We start from the raw sequence: 16,681 nt of genomic DNA, 5'->3' as shown, positions 1-16,681 counted from the left end.
TTCCCTACTCTTGGCTGAATGCTCTCACCCCGCTCCCTTCGCCAAGCTCTCTGGTGCTCAGCTGACCCTCTGCTGAGCCAAGTCAGTTTGCTAACCTAGCAGAGCCCTGCCAAAACCATTTTATGCCAGGTTACCAAGTACTCTGCTTGACCACATCTTTCAAATTCAGCACGTCTGTTCCATCAGCCCTGCCTGCCTCATCTAACAACTCCCAAGTCTGCAACAGGGAATCCCGCAGCTGCTTCGGCAGCAGTTGCCTGGCTGCTCCGTTGTTGGCAGTGCCAATCTAAGCAGTCCCACCCTTTGGCTCACGCCGTATGCCACCACTTTGCAGAGCTGACACAACTGTGCAGCCACAGAGCAACCAGGATCAAGGGACGGATTCAGCAGAAGGCGCAGATGCACCCAACAGCCACGCTGCTGGCAGGGGCACTGTTCGCCGGCAGGATGGAGCAGCCTGGAGTGCAAGCAGGTTTAATCCAGCTGAAGGTGGCAGTGCTGAACGTGAAACCACAGCTCACAGTTCTTCTCTTGCTTCAGACCCTGAAGACCTTCAGCCCAGCTGCTGGGTCTGAAGATGCGGGGAATTCACTAAACCTCCCTTGTGGACATTGTTCCTCCTGATCCTGAGCCAAGGCACCAAAAAGGAGTACTCTGGACAAGTCCTTTAAATCCTACAGTTTCTCTGCCCCATAGGATGACTTGTGGCACTACCCCATCTTCTTCACATTCAAACATCCCCTGAAGACCACACTCTCGTGGGTAATGCACCCCACAGTCTCTGAACCAGATCAACTCCATGCGTCTTTGTTCCTGTTCCAAGCTTGTGTGGCTTTCTCTGTTCTGCCTGCCTCCCACCAGAAACTCTTCAAAAGAAGGTCTCAACCTTTATTTTTGCTTCATCTGACATGTTAAGCAAGCACAGTGCTAAGCACATGCAGTTACTAATGATGCTTGAGCATCCTGGGGGCTGTGAAACAATGACGGCTTTTGACAATTAGCCAAAGCAGTGAACAACATTACAAGGCTGTATTTGTTTCTGAGAAGCACGCAGTAGAGGCCAGGGCTTAGCCCCTGGGGGAGGTCCAGAGGGGAGAGACAGATTTGCCCCACAGATGCTATCTCTAGATTGCCTCCTTCTCCCTCACACCGAGCTCAATTTCCCCCTGTATTGACAAAACCTCTCAATTACAGCTAACTCAGGTAGAAGACTCAAAAGAACCAGAGATACTTTTACAGGCTATGTCATCAATACAGCAAAAAGCTTGAAGTGCTTATTGGCAGGAAACTGGAAATAGCTATGTTATGTTAACTACACTTCTGATCTGAAGCTGTGTTATTCTTTATTACGGTCTGTAACACTGTCCTCTTTCAGAAAAGCAGGTAGAGGAGCCTATGCAGTGCTTTTGAAAGATATCCTGGAAGTTAATTGGCATAACAGAGATATAGGTTATTCCTCTCTCTCTTCTGCAGCAGCCGGAACAAAAGGCAGAGCTGGCTGTTGCAACAGATCTGGCCTTGGGCAGAAGTCCAGGCAAACATACAGTTTCTAGAAATCAGGATCCCATGTAAATCTCTGCAGTTTATTACTCCCAACTCAATACCTTCTGCTGCTCTCAGCTGGCAATAATGCATGGGGACCTTTAAGTAACTGGTTTCCAAACCATTTAAAACTTTATCGATTGAAACTAAATACTTGAAAAATCCACCCAGAGGCTTTAGTCTAAGTGTAATTCTACCACAAAAGCATCTCTATGTTCACGTGATACTTCACGATCCAAAGATTTTTGGTGTGTACACAGTTAAAGAAGTCACATACACACTGAAGAATTACTTTGCCTTTCTGCTTTGATGTAACACCAAGGACTGCACAGTCCTGTTTCCACTTGAACAGCAACAACACTGAGAAGCTTTAAAATGGAGACAGACCTCCCTTTCCAACATAAAGCAAAAGAGTCACCCATAATAGAAGTTTGTACCTGTCTTTCAATAAACGCATTCATCCTCTGAAGCATTCCTTCACATGTAAATTCATACGGCAAATAGGGGTCAATCTGTGGAAACAGTGTGTTAAGGTTAGAAGGTTTTTTAAGTGAACTTTGTGGTGTACTGTGTCATAGCAGCTTGCATTCCAAATACTATATTATAGCTTAACTACCAACAATAAATGCAAATAAACTCATTAACAAATCACAGCCTCAGAAAACCATCAGCAGTTCAAGCTGATTTTTGCTGCTTTGGAATGGCAATAAAAGTTGCTCAGTGATTATCTTTAAGGAAACTCAGGGTATACTGCAAAGTAATAGATATAAAGCTAGCCTGAGACCCTATGGGATTCCAGAGCTCCTGTTTTAACTAAGTTTCAGTTCTGGAGCTGAAGTGAAAAAGAAAACATTACGACAAAAAAAGGAATGTGATGCCTTTGAAAATTACTTCAAACCTCTTTTTTCCCCCCTTGAAGTGCCCTCATTACAATTCCAGGCTGTAAGTGCACGAGCACTTCAGTGGCGGTTATGTCAAGGCTACAAAATCAGTCAAAGGAGTTGAGCGTGTATTTGGACAGCTTGCAATGCTCTAAGAATCAACAAGGAAACTTCCTCACCAAATGCACAGAAAATACACACTGCTGTATAATTTACATATGAAATTCACATTTCTATACAAATTCACACACGTTCATTTTTTTTCAGGTAAAAACCTGACATATCCAGTACTAAAATATGATAATCAGATACCACAGAGATGTAATAATGATTTTTTTTCCCAATATCCTACCAAAGTATGGCACTTTGCTTTAATTAGACTAACATTAGGGAGCACTCTACCTGTAGTACACAATACACCCTCAAGCACCAATGACAAATTGAGAGTACATTTCTCACCTTTTGATTCAAAATTGATTTCACAGCCTTCTCAACTTCAGAAAGATCATTGATGTCTACAGTCCAGACATGGGGCTTCCCAATGTAAACTTCAGCATAGGGATGCTGAGATGTCAACTGAAAAGAAGAAATTACATTGGTCAAAAATTAATGTGTGAAGATATCCTTCCCTCTCGCTCTCTTCATCAGACTTTTTGGATGAAATGCACTAGGGTAACGCAAAAATTCAGCTAGAATCTAACAGTCAGCATCATTCCTTCTGAGTTATCTTTCAGATTTTCCGTGTCTAAATTTAGAGAGCGACTTCAGCTGGAAAACTGAAAATCAGATAATAATGCAGATCACAAGTAACGTTTGTGCACCTCTCATTTGGGCCTTTGATCCCCATAATGACCTACGTCACAGAAGACTTGCTGCTTACTGAAACTACTTTTACAACGTGACCCTGCTTCCCCACAGCTCATTCACAGAGCAGCTCTTGAGTTTTCACAACCTGTAATTGCTACCAGTCCTGGTTAGACCTGCGTGACTGCCTTCAAGAGATGTCATCTTCGCCCCGTCTCTCCTTCAGACAACATCCTCGCCCTGTCTCTCCTCCAGACAACATCCTTGCCCTGTCTCTCCTTCAAATTTCCAACATTTCCAAGCTTCTGTGAGTAGTAGTGAATAAAGAATCACTTCTATCACTTAGCTGAATTCTGGCTCTCGCTGCTGATGTAAGTACAAGAGTGATGTGACCTCGTTAAGAGTGTTAACTGGTATTTTGCTCACCACTTTGCCAGAAAACAAATTCAATAAATACCCAAGTAGATAACTAAGAAAAGTTATAACAGAGATTACTTTCAGAACTAGCAGGGCGGCACTAAAAGTAATTTTTGTGACAGGTTGCACAGGAGTGAGAGGAACGTGCACATGAACACACACAGAGGACGCAAAAGCTGCAGAAGAGAGAGGAGTGTTTCACAATGGTCCCAGAAGAAAACTGCTTTTTAAATAAATACAAAAAGCCCTACAGGATAGATTATTCACAGACAATTTTTATATAGCTGCCTCTTTAGGCACGACAAAAGAAAAATCTAATCAGTGCAAAAGATCTGCAGTAGGAAACGGTATCTGTTGGAAAGAACTTCTGCCTGCACTGGGCACATACCGTACTTGCTTTCTTCCTCAGGTGGATGCAAGAAACTACTTAAAAACAATTTTGCCCATTGCATTTTCCTTGTGGACAAGAGAAGCCAGTCCTGTAGTTACCCATGGGATCAGCTAGCATAAATCTGTGCTCTGAGACCAGTGCTCCAGGGGATTCGGTGCAGGCTCCCACCTCTGGTTGCAGGGCAGCGTGGTGGCGAGGGCTCGCGGATGGGCAGGCTGCAGCTCCTGGGCTGCTGCCCCAGGATGCTTCTACACGCCCAGAGCTTCTGTAGCTGCCTACCTTCACTCGCAGCCCACTGCACTGTGCTCCCATTGGCATATTTTAAATTCCTCCAAGAAGTCCAGTCCTTCTGGAAGACTGATATATTCTAAACCTTTTTTCAGTAGTATTTCTACTGCCACTAAAAATATATGTACTTAAAAATTTGGGTTACCAAGACTGAGTTCCCAGGGCACTTATGTCTGGACTTTAGATGGCAGAAGCTACATTCCTATTGCTTTCAGTAACAAGAAAAAACTTTCTACTGCACTTTTAAAAACATGAACATAAAAGAGTGTTTTAAATTCCACAAAGCTTTAGGAATTATGCCTTATACCGCTCTTTCTCTACCACCTCAGACAGACAGATGGCAACATCAAAGCCAGATCTGATCTGGAAGACAAACAACTCAACTTCTCAGACTAGTAGCTGTTTTAAGTATTAAGAGTAACTAGCAACATATTTTTATTGCGACAGTTATTCTACATCTACGGTCTCAAACAATATTAAGACTATTTCCTAATACAGAAATGCTTTAATTAGCCGAGGCTTAATAATGTTTAAGATATTCAGGAGATACTCCTTCTGTCTATAATTAAAATCTATAAGAATTCTTATAAATAGATTTGGAATTAATTTCTATTTTCAGGTCTTCTTTTTCTCCTTCCTAAAAGCAGAGAATTAAAGAAACTACACCCACCATGTACACATTTCAACAAGATTTAGCACACAATGTTTTCTTTCTTTGGGGGTGAGTGGGGGGCTGGAACAGAGAAGACATATTGGTACAAATACTGGTACAAAACAAGCTGCTTGAAGGTGATTTTTTTATTTTTCCCTGGCTCTTTCCCCCAGCAAGATCATGTCATTTCCAGTTTTTGTAGAAAGTCCTCACTACAGGACCCCATCCTGGGGGTAGGGGCGAAAGAGTTAACTCCCGCCCCCAATAAATTCTACCCAGAACAGGAGAGAAGAAGTGACTTGCAGCGGTTACTTTACAAAAGTACTAAACACAAACTTTATATTCAGATTGGTCTATGGATAATCAATTTGCAGAACTACACAAGCTTTTTTTGTTCCCCTTTAACACTTGAAAAAACTCAGAGAAGGATTTAAGGACTTTCTTAATCCCAAAGAACCAGCACATGGATTACTGGCAATCGGATCTAAATGCAGTTGTGAAAACCAGTTAGAGAAAAGGTTACTCTTCACATAGGTCAGCAGAGCATGTGAACGCAGCAATATTCGCGATGAATTTTTGTTATATTATTTTGTACTAAAGCAGTCAATAGGGATTATTTTTCTGTGCAATTCTGTGCATTTCTGTTAGTGCTGACACATGCCGGCGGGATTTAGCACAACGTACCAAGCACTAAATTTCCTACTAAAGCGTTAAGTGGGTCCAGATTATTTACTAAGCCTGACCAGTTACAGTGTCTGGGCACAGAACAAGTGGAAATGAGACAAACAGTCGAGCGACCCACAGGAGGAAAGCTTTGAAAGGTGCCAAGCTCAAGGAGAAAGCTTAAACAGACTTTTTTCCCCTTACTGCTCTCTTCTTTGTTAGCAATGCAAACTGTGAGAAGGGGCGAGTTTGAACTCGTGTCCTGTACAAGCTGAATGTACAACAAGCTGAAAAGCAATTACAGTCCAAGATCATAAAGTCACAAGGAATTTATGTTCCTGGTTTAAAATGGGAAACTGTCTCTTGCTTATCAACTAGCTGGCACTGCTCAGTACACAATTTATATAGCCCAAGCGTAACTTGAATTGGGAAATAGGGCTGTGCAAAGTTCTCATCATCGAAGTGTCACCAGGGAGCTTTCCCTTCAGATAAGTAAGTAAAGAAAATATGTATGCACACCTATGCACAAGCCATGGTCAGAGGCAAAAGTGCTAATGTCAGAAATGGCTACATGTCTGTTAAATGCTTGCAAGCGGTACAGGCTGGATTTTACGTACACTGAAGGAGAAAAATATTCCAAAGTCAGTGCCAGGATAAGGGGCTAGTTTACTTAGCCTCATTTTTCTCTTAGTAGAGTCTAAACACACTGGCTGTTTTGAAAGCTTGAGGTTTGGTTTTCCTGTTCTCCTAAAGGGTCAGCTCTCCAAATGTCTTCAGTGTTTAACCACAAACACGGTGGGCTGTGACCATTAATGCCTTAGCTCAACAGTGCCTTGAGCAGATCATTTCTAGAGAAAAATAAATATCCCCAAACCCAAAAATGGCTTTTTTATAATTTACTTAAACACCTATTTACTTCCTGCATAGCACACAGTAATGCTTGTTTCTCCAACAAAATAAAACTGCTTTCAAACGACACGTCATGTATCAGATGACAGGATCTGTTCCTGGGCAGGACATCAGGTTTTCAAGTGAAACTTCACTTTGTAATCTATCCATAAGAATTAGCAAAATGTACATATAGGCAAATCTAGAGATAAAGCTTAACAGTACATTAATGAAAAATTTTGATTATAGTATAAAAATAAGGACTGATAATCCCATCAATGGCTAAAGAAAATGACAGCTGCACACCTTTTGCAATGAACTGTGAACATTTATGGATTTTTTCCTATATTGCATTACTAAAAAGAAATCCACAGTCCTTTTCAATAAAGAAATTACAGAGTGATAACACTTACCTCTCGGAGTGTAGGTTTGCCTTTGAAAAATTCTGTATTTTTGCTACTTTTTGGTGGGTTAAATCTTAAATTTAGAAACGCACATCCATTAGCAATAGCCTCTAAAGGAGCTGGCCCTTCATATGGAAATCCAAGACCAACAAACAGCTGAAAAATAGAAAACAAGGACTATCTTAATTTTTCTTCCTTAAAAAACCTGAAGGCTAAAAGCTAACTTAAAATAAACAATAATGCATTCTAAATGTACCAGCCTAAAAAGATGTAATGTTAAGAAAATGGGAGAAATTCAGCAGCTCACCCACTCCTAAACAAGCAGTAACAGAATGTGCTGTAAAACACATTTGACAAGAATCTTCTGTAATGAGCTGAGGTGGTTTTTCATGGAGCTGAGGCAACAACGGACCCTTTCAGTTATTTTTTTTTTGGGGGAAAAAAGAAAGTCATTCGGTGGTTTGATTGGTGTTGAAATGAAACTGCTGGGGCTCTCTTGCAGGTACAGGTTTTACTGCAGCAACCTCACAGAACAGCTACTCTACTGTTTTCCCTCTCCCCCACTCCAGCTAACCTGCTGGTTTTGCCAGTACGAACACGCTGCTGGCAAACTGATTAAGTTTCCCAATTAAAACGGTAGATGGCAGCAAATATCAGCTGAAGAACCTGGACCCAGGCAGCAAGAGCTTGCACAGGATGAAGAGGGTTCAACGCCTCCAAGGTAAATTGAAGGAGGAAAAATGCATCACAAAGCTATTCTTACATCAGCCAAGATTCCAGGTGCTCTAGAAAAGGCAGTGCTTTTCTCCAATATGAAGAAATTGAATATTTTTTCAGAGGTGTCTAGCTTTTATTTGGATCTTGACACCTTTCCTGGCCCAACATAATTAAAAACCCTGAATAAATATAGGAATCTTCACCTTTATTTGAATGTCTGTCTATACTGGGAGAACTACAAGCTCTGATTTGTAACAGCAATTTCTTAGCACCACTGAATGACTTAACGTGTGTGTATATATATAGCTACTGCTTTTTTCAAGAAAATAAAGAGCAATCTTTGTAACGATTAGGATCATGCATTCAGGACGTACGTATTCAAAGAGGTGACATTATACTATTCTGTATTAAATTTTCTGCAACATGGAAGCAAATCCTAGTAACAGAAGGTTCAGAACTGAAGGCCCTTTGTAGGAGCTGATCCTAACACTGATGAATGGCATGAACCTGTTGTCAGTATTGTCGTGCACAGGCATTGCAGCATCAATCCTCTCCGACCCATGGCAAAACCAGTACAAATTCTGAGTTGGCTCATTTTAAAAAGAAAGTTAACACCTCTCAGCATAGTTGAGGACAGATAATTTTCCCTGCATGAAGCTGAATATTGTTATTTCAGTTTTCAATTTTCAGGTTAAAAAAGTCACCTACTTGCAAAAAGTTTCTCAGCTATCTCGCATATTTAAATCTTACAGGCAGCTCTCCAGTGGCTGACAAAAAAAAAAATCTGGCAGACTATCTCCACTATAGCTAGACTGTCTAAATTTGGGATTTTTATATGGCATAAGATACATTACCTTTCAGTCAGAAAAATACATACTAAATTTCATCTCAAAAGAGGCTTAATTTAAAGAAAGGTAATCTCTTGAAAATAACGAATTACGGACATGAAACCATTTCACGCCATCTGCACACATAATGTTATTTATTTAAACTACTCCTTAGTTCAGGCAGAAAACCAGCTGAGAGCCAGCAATTAAAACCATCTGAAGTATCAATTCTCCTATGATCCTGTGTTTGTCTGTTATGTAGAGAATGCTGGTTTGTTTGCTTCGTTTTTCACTTTTTTAATAAACTGCTGCTGTGCAGTGCTGAACAGTTCTGTCTCTGACTGGTCCGTTTATTTAGGAGGAAGCTCCATGGGGAAAGCAACATGGTTTTATGTTTTGACAGCACAGAGCACACTGTCAACACTTAATCTATAATAAATAGCTTACCACCTGTTTCGCATCCATTTTCCAACCTTACCTCTAAGCAGCACCGTACCTTTGAAGAAAGAAAGAAGGCTGTGTCTGATCGCTAGAACAGGGCGCGTGTGTGTGCCGCCTGTTGGCCTGAGGTTCCAGCCTGGCTCACAGCTGCCTGCAGCCCCCACAGCTCCTTCTTCCAACCCTCCCAAATCTTCTATCACTCTCCAACACATCAGCCTTATTCAGGTCAGCTGAAATGCCCCAACTGAATCTAGACCCCACTCCTGAAAATTGCCCTTTATTAACATTCCTTGGTTAGGGAGCTAGTATTTTTGTACGTTATAAAGAGCAAAACTGAAGACTATCTTAATTGCCTCAAGAAAGCCACATTCATTATGATCAAAAAAAGCAAGCATCAAAGAGCACAGGTCATTTCTGTAACTCATTCTTATGATGCTCCAATTTGCTAATCCTTTGAATTACATGCAGCTTGTTATTTCCAGAAAGGCTAAAACAATCTGTCAAGGTGCTTCCTAAAAGTATGTAACAAGTGCTGCAAGTGATTAATTGAAAAAAATGTGGAAAAAAAAAGAAAAAAGCAGAAATAACAGGCAACAATTTTCAGGTACCAGTGATGCAAGCATCCATCCTCAGTACAGTTGAGGCTGTGTGGAAGACAACGCTCCCTCCCACAAAATGATAAAAATTTAGAACAGACTGTATGTATTTCCACTATTCTGTGATACAGATGCCTCCATGTAAGGTTGCTGACTATGGCTTTAGGGTACCCTGACGCCGTGCCTGGTAACACAGTCCACCCTTGGCAGTTACTTTCACCCTATGGCTGAAGATCTATAGTGCAAAACTCAAAATTTGACAATGTTGGCAACCTAACTGTGGCTACACATGGTTCAAAAATGTTAGCCCTGGTCTTGCTTTGTTAGCTGCAGCAGAATTGCTGTGCAAAGTAGAATTCCTTTACACTTTACTGGTTGATTAGTGCTTGAAACCATTTCATTTTCTGCATGTGAGCATTTTTCTCACTTTCAAATGTTTTTGAAAGCCAGAATGATTGTGTTTTAGGTGCTTTAGGTGGGCACACGCCACAGTAGGCTCTGTATGCTAATGCCCCATATAACGAGATGATTGCCAGAAAGAGTTTACAGTAAAAAGTATATCTAAAGGAGATAACAGGAAATAAATACATACGTAAAATGATCATGGTGATAGCGGTGTGGGTTTTTTTAAAAGCCATTTCCTTGTTTGTAAGGTCTGCTACCCAGGTGTGTCTGTGCCTGAAGGTTTGTGTGAATCAAAAAATGGTATTCTTACCTGCAATCTCACTTGCCCCACTTGAGTAAAAGTGTTGAAACCCTGAAGCAGGAATACTTCAGGTTTCGTAAGAAAGGCTCCTCAGGAACCTTTTCTGCCTTTGCAGTGAACTGAACCCCTGGTTTGGAATTTCAGGCTTTTGAGCTGGCCACCCAGCATCCAACCAGCCCAAACACCATTCTTTTCCGATTAGAATGTAGGCAGTCCTTTCATGGTGTAGCGGCTAAGTGGAAACTTCTCTGACATGAAAAGTGCTTCACAACCGCTCCCGTGAAAAAACAGTGGGGTTTTGTTTGATGCTTTGGAAACCACTGGCTTTCAGTTGACATCAAGCAATTTATTTGTGGAGTTTATGGCACCCGATCAGCCTATTATTAAAATGAGTACCTGAACAAACAAGTCTTTCTAGATTATAGTCAAAAGTATAAAATAAGGAGTGAATGTTTTACTTCACTGACTGTAATTCTGACTAGCTGAATATTTAAGAGAAAACCTTCATATTCCGGAGACTAAATGCTATAGTTCCTTAACAGGAGTGTTTATCTTCTCGTCTCCTCTCCTCTTTCTAATATTACTGCACTTTATCTAATTTATTCTGTTGGGTTGGTAGGTTTATCACCACTTTTATATGCCTCCTTACTGAACTCAGACATTCTCTTCTGAACTACAGAAAGAGAAGCATAGCAAAGGCTGTTGTTAACAATCTCGAAACATTTTTCTTATGAATATAAAATACTTTCTGGAAAAGTCAATCCTTTTGTGATTGAAACAACTTTAGAATAGCATCACTAGTTAAATGTCTTTTCAGCTGATTTTGTGAAGCATGTGGAAGTAAAAAATACATTACTTCATAAAAGGCAATATGAAAAAAAAAAAAAAGGTTGTTTTCCTATTTCTGCTTATCCAACATTGCAATGTGTTTTTCCCCAAACTCTCTAAACAGAGTATTGCACCTACTTTTTTTGATCACCATTGAGAAACTGTAAATTCCACTTAGTAAAAGAATTTGGATCCCCTCAACAATTCACAGTGACTCGAAGTAAAAAGTTGTATGTGAAACTTTCTCGAAAGGAGGAATATTTCTCAAGGATTCAGTACTGGTTCTTCCAAGAGAGTCTGGTCCAACTCCTCCAGCTGCCCACTTGGCAAGAAGCCACGTAAGTTGGCAGGAAGGCTGCCAGCTCGCCTACCCTATTTTCCTCTGACGTGATGAATGGCTTTACATCTTCTCATTAGGAACTGTTGACATGTCTCGTTTTTGTCATGCACTACACAGCTGAACTAGCCATGATGAATCTCAAACAGCCCCCTCCTGCTTGAAAAACGCACTTATTCTGAAATGCGTTGCTTTATAATACGCACCAGAATGAAATGGCAGCTGCATGCTTTTGAGAATAACTGTGCCCTATACCAACTCGTGCAAAGAGACCAAATACATTCTGGGAATGCAAAGCTCTGATCAGGAATCATGACTGAGCCGTCACCTATTGGTATTTTGCTAGGGGCAAAATGAATCAGTGCAACATAAACTGATGCTGAACTGTGTGATTTGTTAAATTACTATTTAGCCCTGACTTTCGGAAAACTAGATCATTTGCCAGCTGACCTAACAAAAACTTGCTAACACAATGTTGAAATCACAAGCAACGAAAGACAACCCTTGCCCTTGGGTCTGAAAACATATGTTTCGAAAAAGAAAAATCTGAAAGTTTCTGGAAGCTTAAAGACAAAGTTTGTTGCTTGGAGACAGCAAACAGCAGGCCTAGATGGTTCAAGTGAGTATTGTACCCACAGATGTTACCATGCCTGCGTTATGGCTCCGATTATTCACAAGCTTTCAGCACACTGGTTGTCTAGTGACAAAACCCCATAACTAAATTCATTATGGGGCTCTGGTCACGTTGCCTAGCGATTAAAGTGATTATGATTAAAAAGTGTCCTTGAACATCACTGGATCCATGTGCACACATACGTGAGGCTCCTCAGGGCACAAAGCTCCCATTCAAGTCAGCTTGATTTCTGTGGAAAACCTGCACTTATTTTAGCAATTCAATCCATGATCCATTTGATATAAACACAACTGACCCACACACGCAGCAGATGGCCAGTAGAGACAGGTGAGCAGTGTTTTGTGCTAAGCCATGTTAAAGTATAGTCTCTTAAAAGATACCAAAATCTGAAACTGTGAACGTACAAGCAACAGGAAGACTTAGAGCAAGTATGTCTGTTGACCAACACTGAGAGGCAACCATATGCTAAGGCAGAACAGACTGTACCTATGAGACATCAGCTAGCAAAAAAACCCAACAAAACAACCCAAAAATCCACCTCCAACTGAAAAAGTCCAAACAAATTTGATGGTAAATCTCAGTTTCTACTTTCTACTTGGGATACTGCTGTTTTACTTTTTCTGTTAAACTAGATTTACTGGAACAAGTAAGTATTAGACAGGATTAATAACCAAAATTCATGATGCAGTAAGCCCTATTTCATTTAATTTTGTTGCAACATCAGAAATACATTGCAATCCTATTTGCCTGACAATAATGTCTTCGGAGAAGCAGATCGATTGTTAACTGCTTATCATCAGGTCAAAGTTTTGTTAGCCTGGCTGCATCATAAATAAATAATTTTCTTAAAAGGGAAACAGTTTTTATCATTTGCAAATCTGCTAACAAAAGTTCAGAAAAGCCATATGAAAATACTATTTGCAGACTTAAAAAAAATAGTTTCTTAAGAAAGATTGTATCAAAAAGATAATGTGATAGAAACACTGGCTTCCTGATACAGGGTTCTGAAACACATTGATGTGTTTCTCAGTGTCATCTCAAAGGATTTTCCCTAACATTAGAGAAAAAAACCCCCAAACCAATGCACAACAATAGTATAGAAAATCATTAAAGTCTAAAATGCTTGTAGGACTCTGAAAACAGATCCATGCTTTTCACAAAAATATAATTTGTGAAAAATAAGCAACTTAACTGATCTCAGGAGTACTTCACAGTCACAAGATAATATCTTCCATCTGATATTGCAATTATTAGTCAAAATCTGAGTGAAACTAGTCTGGCTACTTCCTGTGTCACAACCCCCCTATAACTGCACTGTGTTGAGCTGCATAATATGTATGTATCAACCTGAATCTGTCCTAATTTTAATGTGTCCTTACATTGCATCTTAGAGCACAGCAAATATAACCAATAACAACTGGATAAGCTATCTACCTAGTATCAAAAATCAAGCTTTTTAGTGTAACACAAGTAAGATGGCTGATAACAAATTAGAGGAAGACTTACTCAACCATAACTACCATTATGAACTGTGCCTTGTAAATTATAAGGACTTCGGTAATTCTACAGGAAGTCCATTAGCTTATTTTACTATTCCAGTGAACAGAACACTTTTTTTTTTCCCCCCCCAGAAAGAAGTCACTGTTTGTGCTTGGGGTTATTACAATGTCAATATTCTTCCCACATTAGTACTATGATTAACACAGTGATTTCATACTCCACACAGGCAAAAGCTGTGTAATCTCAGTATTATCTATGACGAAAGTAAATGTTGACTTTTTAATCTGCAACATTATGTGTATCTGTATGCATCAAGTACATACACACAGTGGTTGCCTTTAAAAAGTCATAATTTGCCAACAGCTGTCACACAGAGATGTCAAATTACCATCATTTTCCCAAATATTTCAAAAAGGAGATCTCTGCAGTCGTGTGGGAAGACTGGGAGGTGCTTGCTTTTTTCTTTTCTTTTTTTAATAGATTCTTCTGTAGAAGTGCACAGCAAGAAACTATCAACAATGGGGAGTAAGTGGTGCAGTTCCACACATTTTGCTAATTTTAAACACAGAAACCACTTCTTTCACCAACTGAAAGTTAAACATCCTATTTAAATGTCATCTACTAAAGTGTTTTAATGTTGTAAAGTGCCGCGAAGATTATGGGAATGGCACAGAAAACCACACAAAGCACTCTAACTATGGGGACAAAAGTTCATTTGTTTCAATGTATATACTGTCCCTTATCTTCAGTTCCCTTGACTATGGGGCCACAGGCAAAGCATGCCACAAAAAGCATGCTCTTTTGCTCACTCTCTCTGCACAACTGAAGCAGAGGAAGGAACTGAATGGCGAATGAAGTGCTTGCCTTTCTTCTTTTCTCCCCCAGAGAGTAGGGTCGCTCTAGGTTAAAGTCATTGGTAGGGCAGAGCAAGCATGCCTACTGTAGAGCTTTCAGATATTACCTAACTTTCACACCAGGGATGTAAATCAAAGCATGTTCTCAGCTGATAATCTCCTTGAGCTGAATATCACATTTAAGAAAATTTAAAAAAATGCATTTCTCAAGCTGGTTGTTAAATATGTCTGTGACTGTAAGTTGTTGTCCCAATTTTCTAATACTAGCTATCAATCCACAAAACATGGACATGATGAAAAAGGTATTCTTAGCACACAGGAGACAACTTAAGCTCCTTTACATTTGGCCATTTATTTTTCCAATGCTTTTAAATTAGGAGCTCATTCGTAGGAGGTGAAATGCATGCACTTCAGATACTGCCTATCTGTAGCTATTTTTGCCACTACTCCCTCCTGACAAACTTACTTTGGTTTCTCTCAGCAGAAACTGCAAATCCCGCCCGCTGAGTATACCATGGTTTTTTACGTAGCCGGGAATATAAATAGTGCTGGTCCCGTGAACAGTTCCATGGACTTCCATATACGTGTGGATGATGTCCAGATAAGCCTTCTTATCCTGTAATAGCAACAATAAAATATTTTCAGTCTTTACACATTTCAAGCAGTAGTATTCAATCAGAACTGTTTTTTATCTTCTGTACCACCAGCCAGAAAGATATTAAGTTCACTCATTCTTATATGATTTCTATACTATTTAATCTTTCATTATATTATTAGTTTTGTTTTCTACTAGACTGGAAGAAAACTGCAGCTTCTGCATTCATAGTATAGGTATAAATAAAGCAATAGCAAGGTCCTATTAATTTCTAATTGGGCAAAACCCACATCACCATCAGACAGGTGTAATGTCAGCATGCTTAAACAACACTTGGTGTAAAAATACTAAAAATCTCATTTTGAAATACCAAATTTTCACTCTGTTTTTGTCCGAGATGCAAAATAATGTTACTGTTTATCTTCTTTGTGAAGAAAAGGGTGACTCTCACCTTAGTAAGATGCACTCCTGCCAACTGAATAACTGAATACACACCTTTATCAAAATACCTAGTATCTGAGTCCCATGAGATACCTACAAATGTTTCACTTACCTAAAGTTTTAAAGGCATTTTGGAAAACCCAGAGAAGAGTAATGGCTTTAGCATTGCATTAAAAAAAAATAAAAATAGTACACCATCCTAGTTTGCAAACAAGACATACTTTAATTTTCAGTGCCATATGTTTTTTGAGTTTTAAAGACTACTAGCATTCCAAAAGAAATTAGCTGTAGACTGTATTTACAACCAGTATGCAGCACAGATCAGAGAGACTTTCCCTCAATATTTGCACATAGTCTTAGTAATAGCTGTAAAATCAGGCAACAAGTTTCTGTACTTCTTGGCAGCAAGAGAGTTTTTAAGAATTCTACTTTCACTCACTATTTTTGTCATGTAAATTCTGTACACTGTTCCTCCACAGCCCTGTGTGAAAGCTGGCCAACAATTTTACTAAAGTTCATTCAAAGGGCAAGTAGATTGGTGAAAATCCTGTATTTTCAAATCTTAGAGGAGCAATAAGGGATCAGGCCTAGGTGAATAAACACTATCACTTCATAAAACTTCCTTGCTAAATTAATTGTTGGTATACATTCAAATACATGGGGTATTTAATGCCACATAACAACTGGCTTCTAGCTTTAGCTTGCTCTACTGGCGATACTGTTTGGCAAGGCATAGATTGCCTGCTTCGTTATTAAATAGCCCTGTTCTGGTAGCTATGCCAAGGCTGCACCAGTCAGACAATGTCCTGGGCTAAGTGTTATATAAAACAGCCAACAAATGGAGACAAATGTGCTTCTTGTTCGATGTGGTTGCTGTTATTGTTAATTAACACAAATGATTTAAAAAACTAAAAGCTTGCTCCATTTTCCCTTTTACTTCAAATTTGAATTACTCTGAAAGAGATGTTCCTCCCATTATTTGTAAAGTAAAGTAGCATAATTAGAAACTGTTGAGAAGCTCATACACTGTTGAGAGGAAGTCCACTGTAGAACTTTTTCTTTAACAAATGTGCAGGAGAAATATAAATGGAGTAGCCTGGTCTTGTTCCCAGGATGTAGCAGTGGTCTGTCACTAGAGGCACACCTTAATCCTGCCCAGCTTTCAGAAGAAACAGAGCCTATGAGTTAGGCTTTAGTGTTCTGAATGGGAAGAGAAGGCAATGAAGCACAGGTACTACTGACATGACCTGCCTTCAGTAAGAACACTAACGCACG

The 16,681-nt window shown here is 39.7% G+C and overlaps 1 protein-coding gene across 4 annotated transcripts in view; it reads right to left on the bottom strand.

Moving 5' to 3' along the window:
- The window catches only part of MGAT5 (alpha-1,6-mannosylglycoprotein 6-beta-N-acetylglucosaminyltransferase), a 130,516-nt gene that overhangs the window by 11,525 nt on the left and 102,310 nt on the right, over positions 1-16,681 (bottom strand). For all 4 annotated transcript variants that reach the window (XM_035897877.1, XM_035897876.1, XM_035897875.1 and 1 more), the window contains exons 12-15: positions 14,837-14,986; positions 6,940-7,086; positions 2,883-2,999; positions 1,980-2,054 (exon numbers count right to left, since the gene is read on the bottom strand). In XM_035897877.1, coding sequence (XP_035753770.1) covers positions 1,980-2,054; positions 2,883-2,999; positions 6,940-7,086; positions 14,837-14,986 — 489 coding nt within the window. The remainder of the gene's footprint in view (positions 1-1,979; positions 2,055-2,882; positions 3,000-6,939; positions 7,087-14,836; positions 14,987-16,681) is intronic.

This window comes from Egretta garzetta, unplaced genomic scaffold, assembly GCF_000687185.1.
Source record: "Egretta garzetta isolate BGI_Z169 unplaced genomic scaffold, ASM68718v1 scaffold197, whole genome shotgun sequence".
Taxonomy (NCBI): domain Eukaryota; kingdom Metazoa; phylum Chordata; class Aves; order Pelecaniformes; family Ardeidae; genus Egretta; species Egretta garzetta.
Note: the sequence above shows the minus strand (reverse complement) of the source record. Positions and strands in the feature narration are given on the sequence as shown.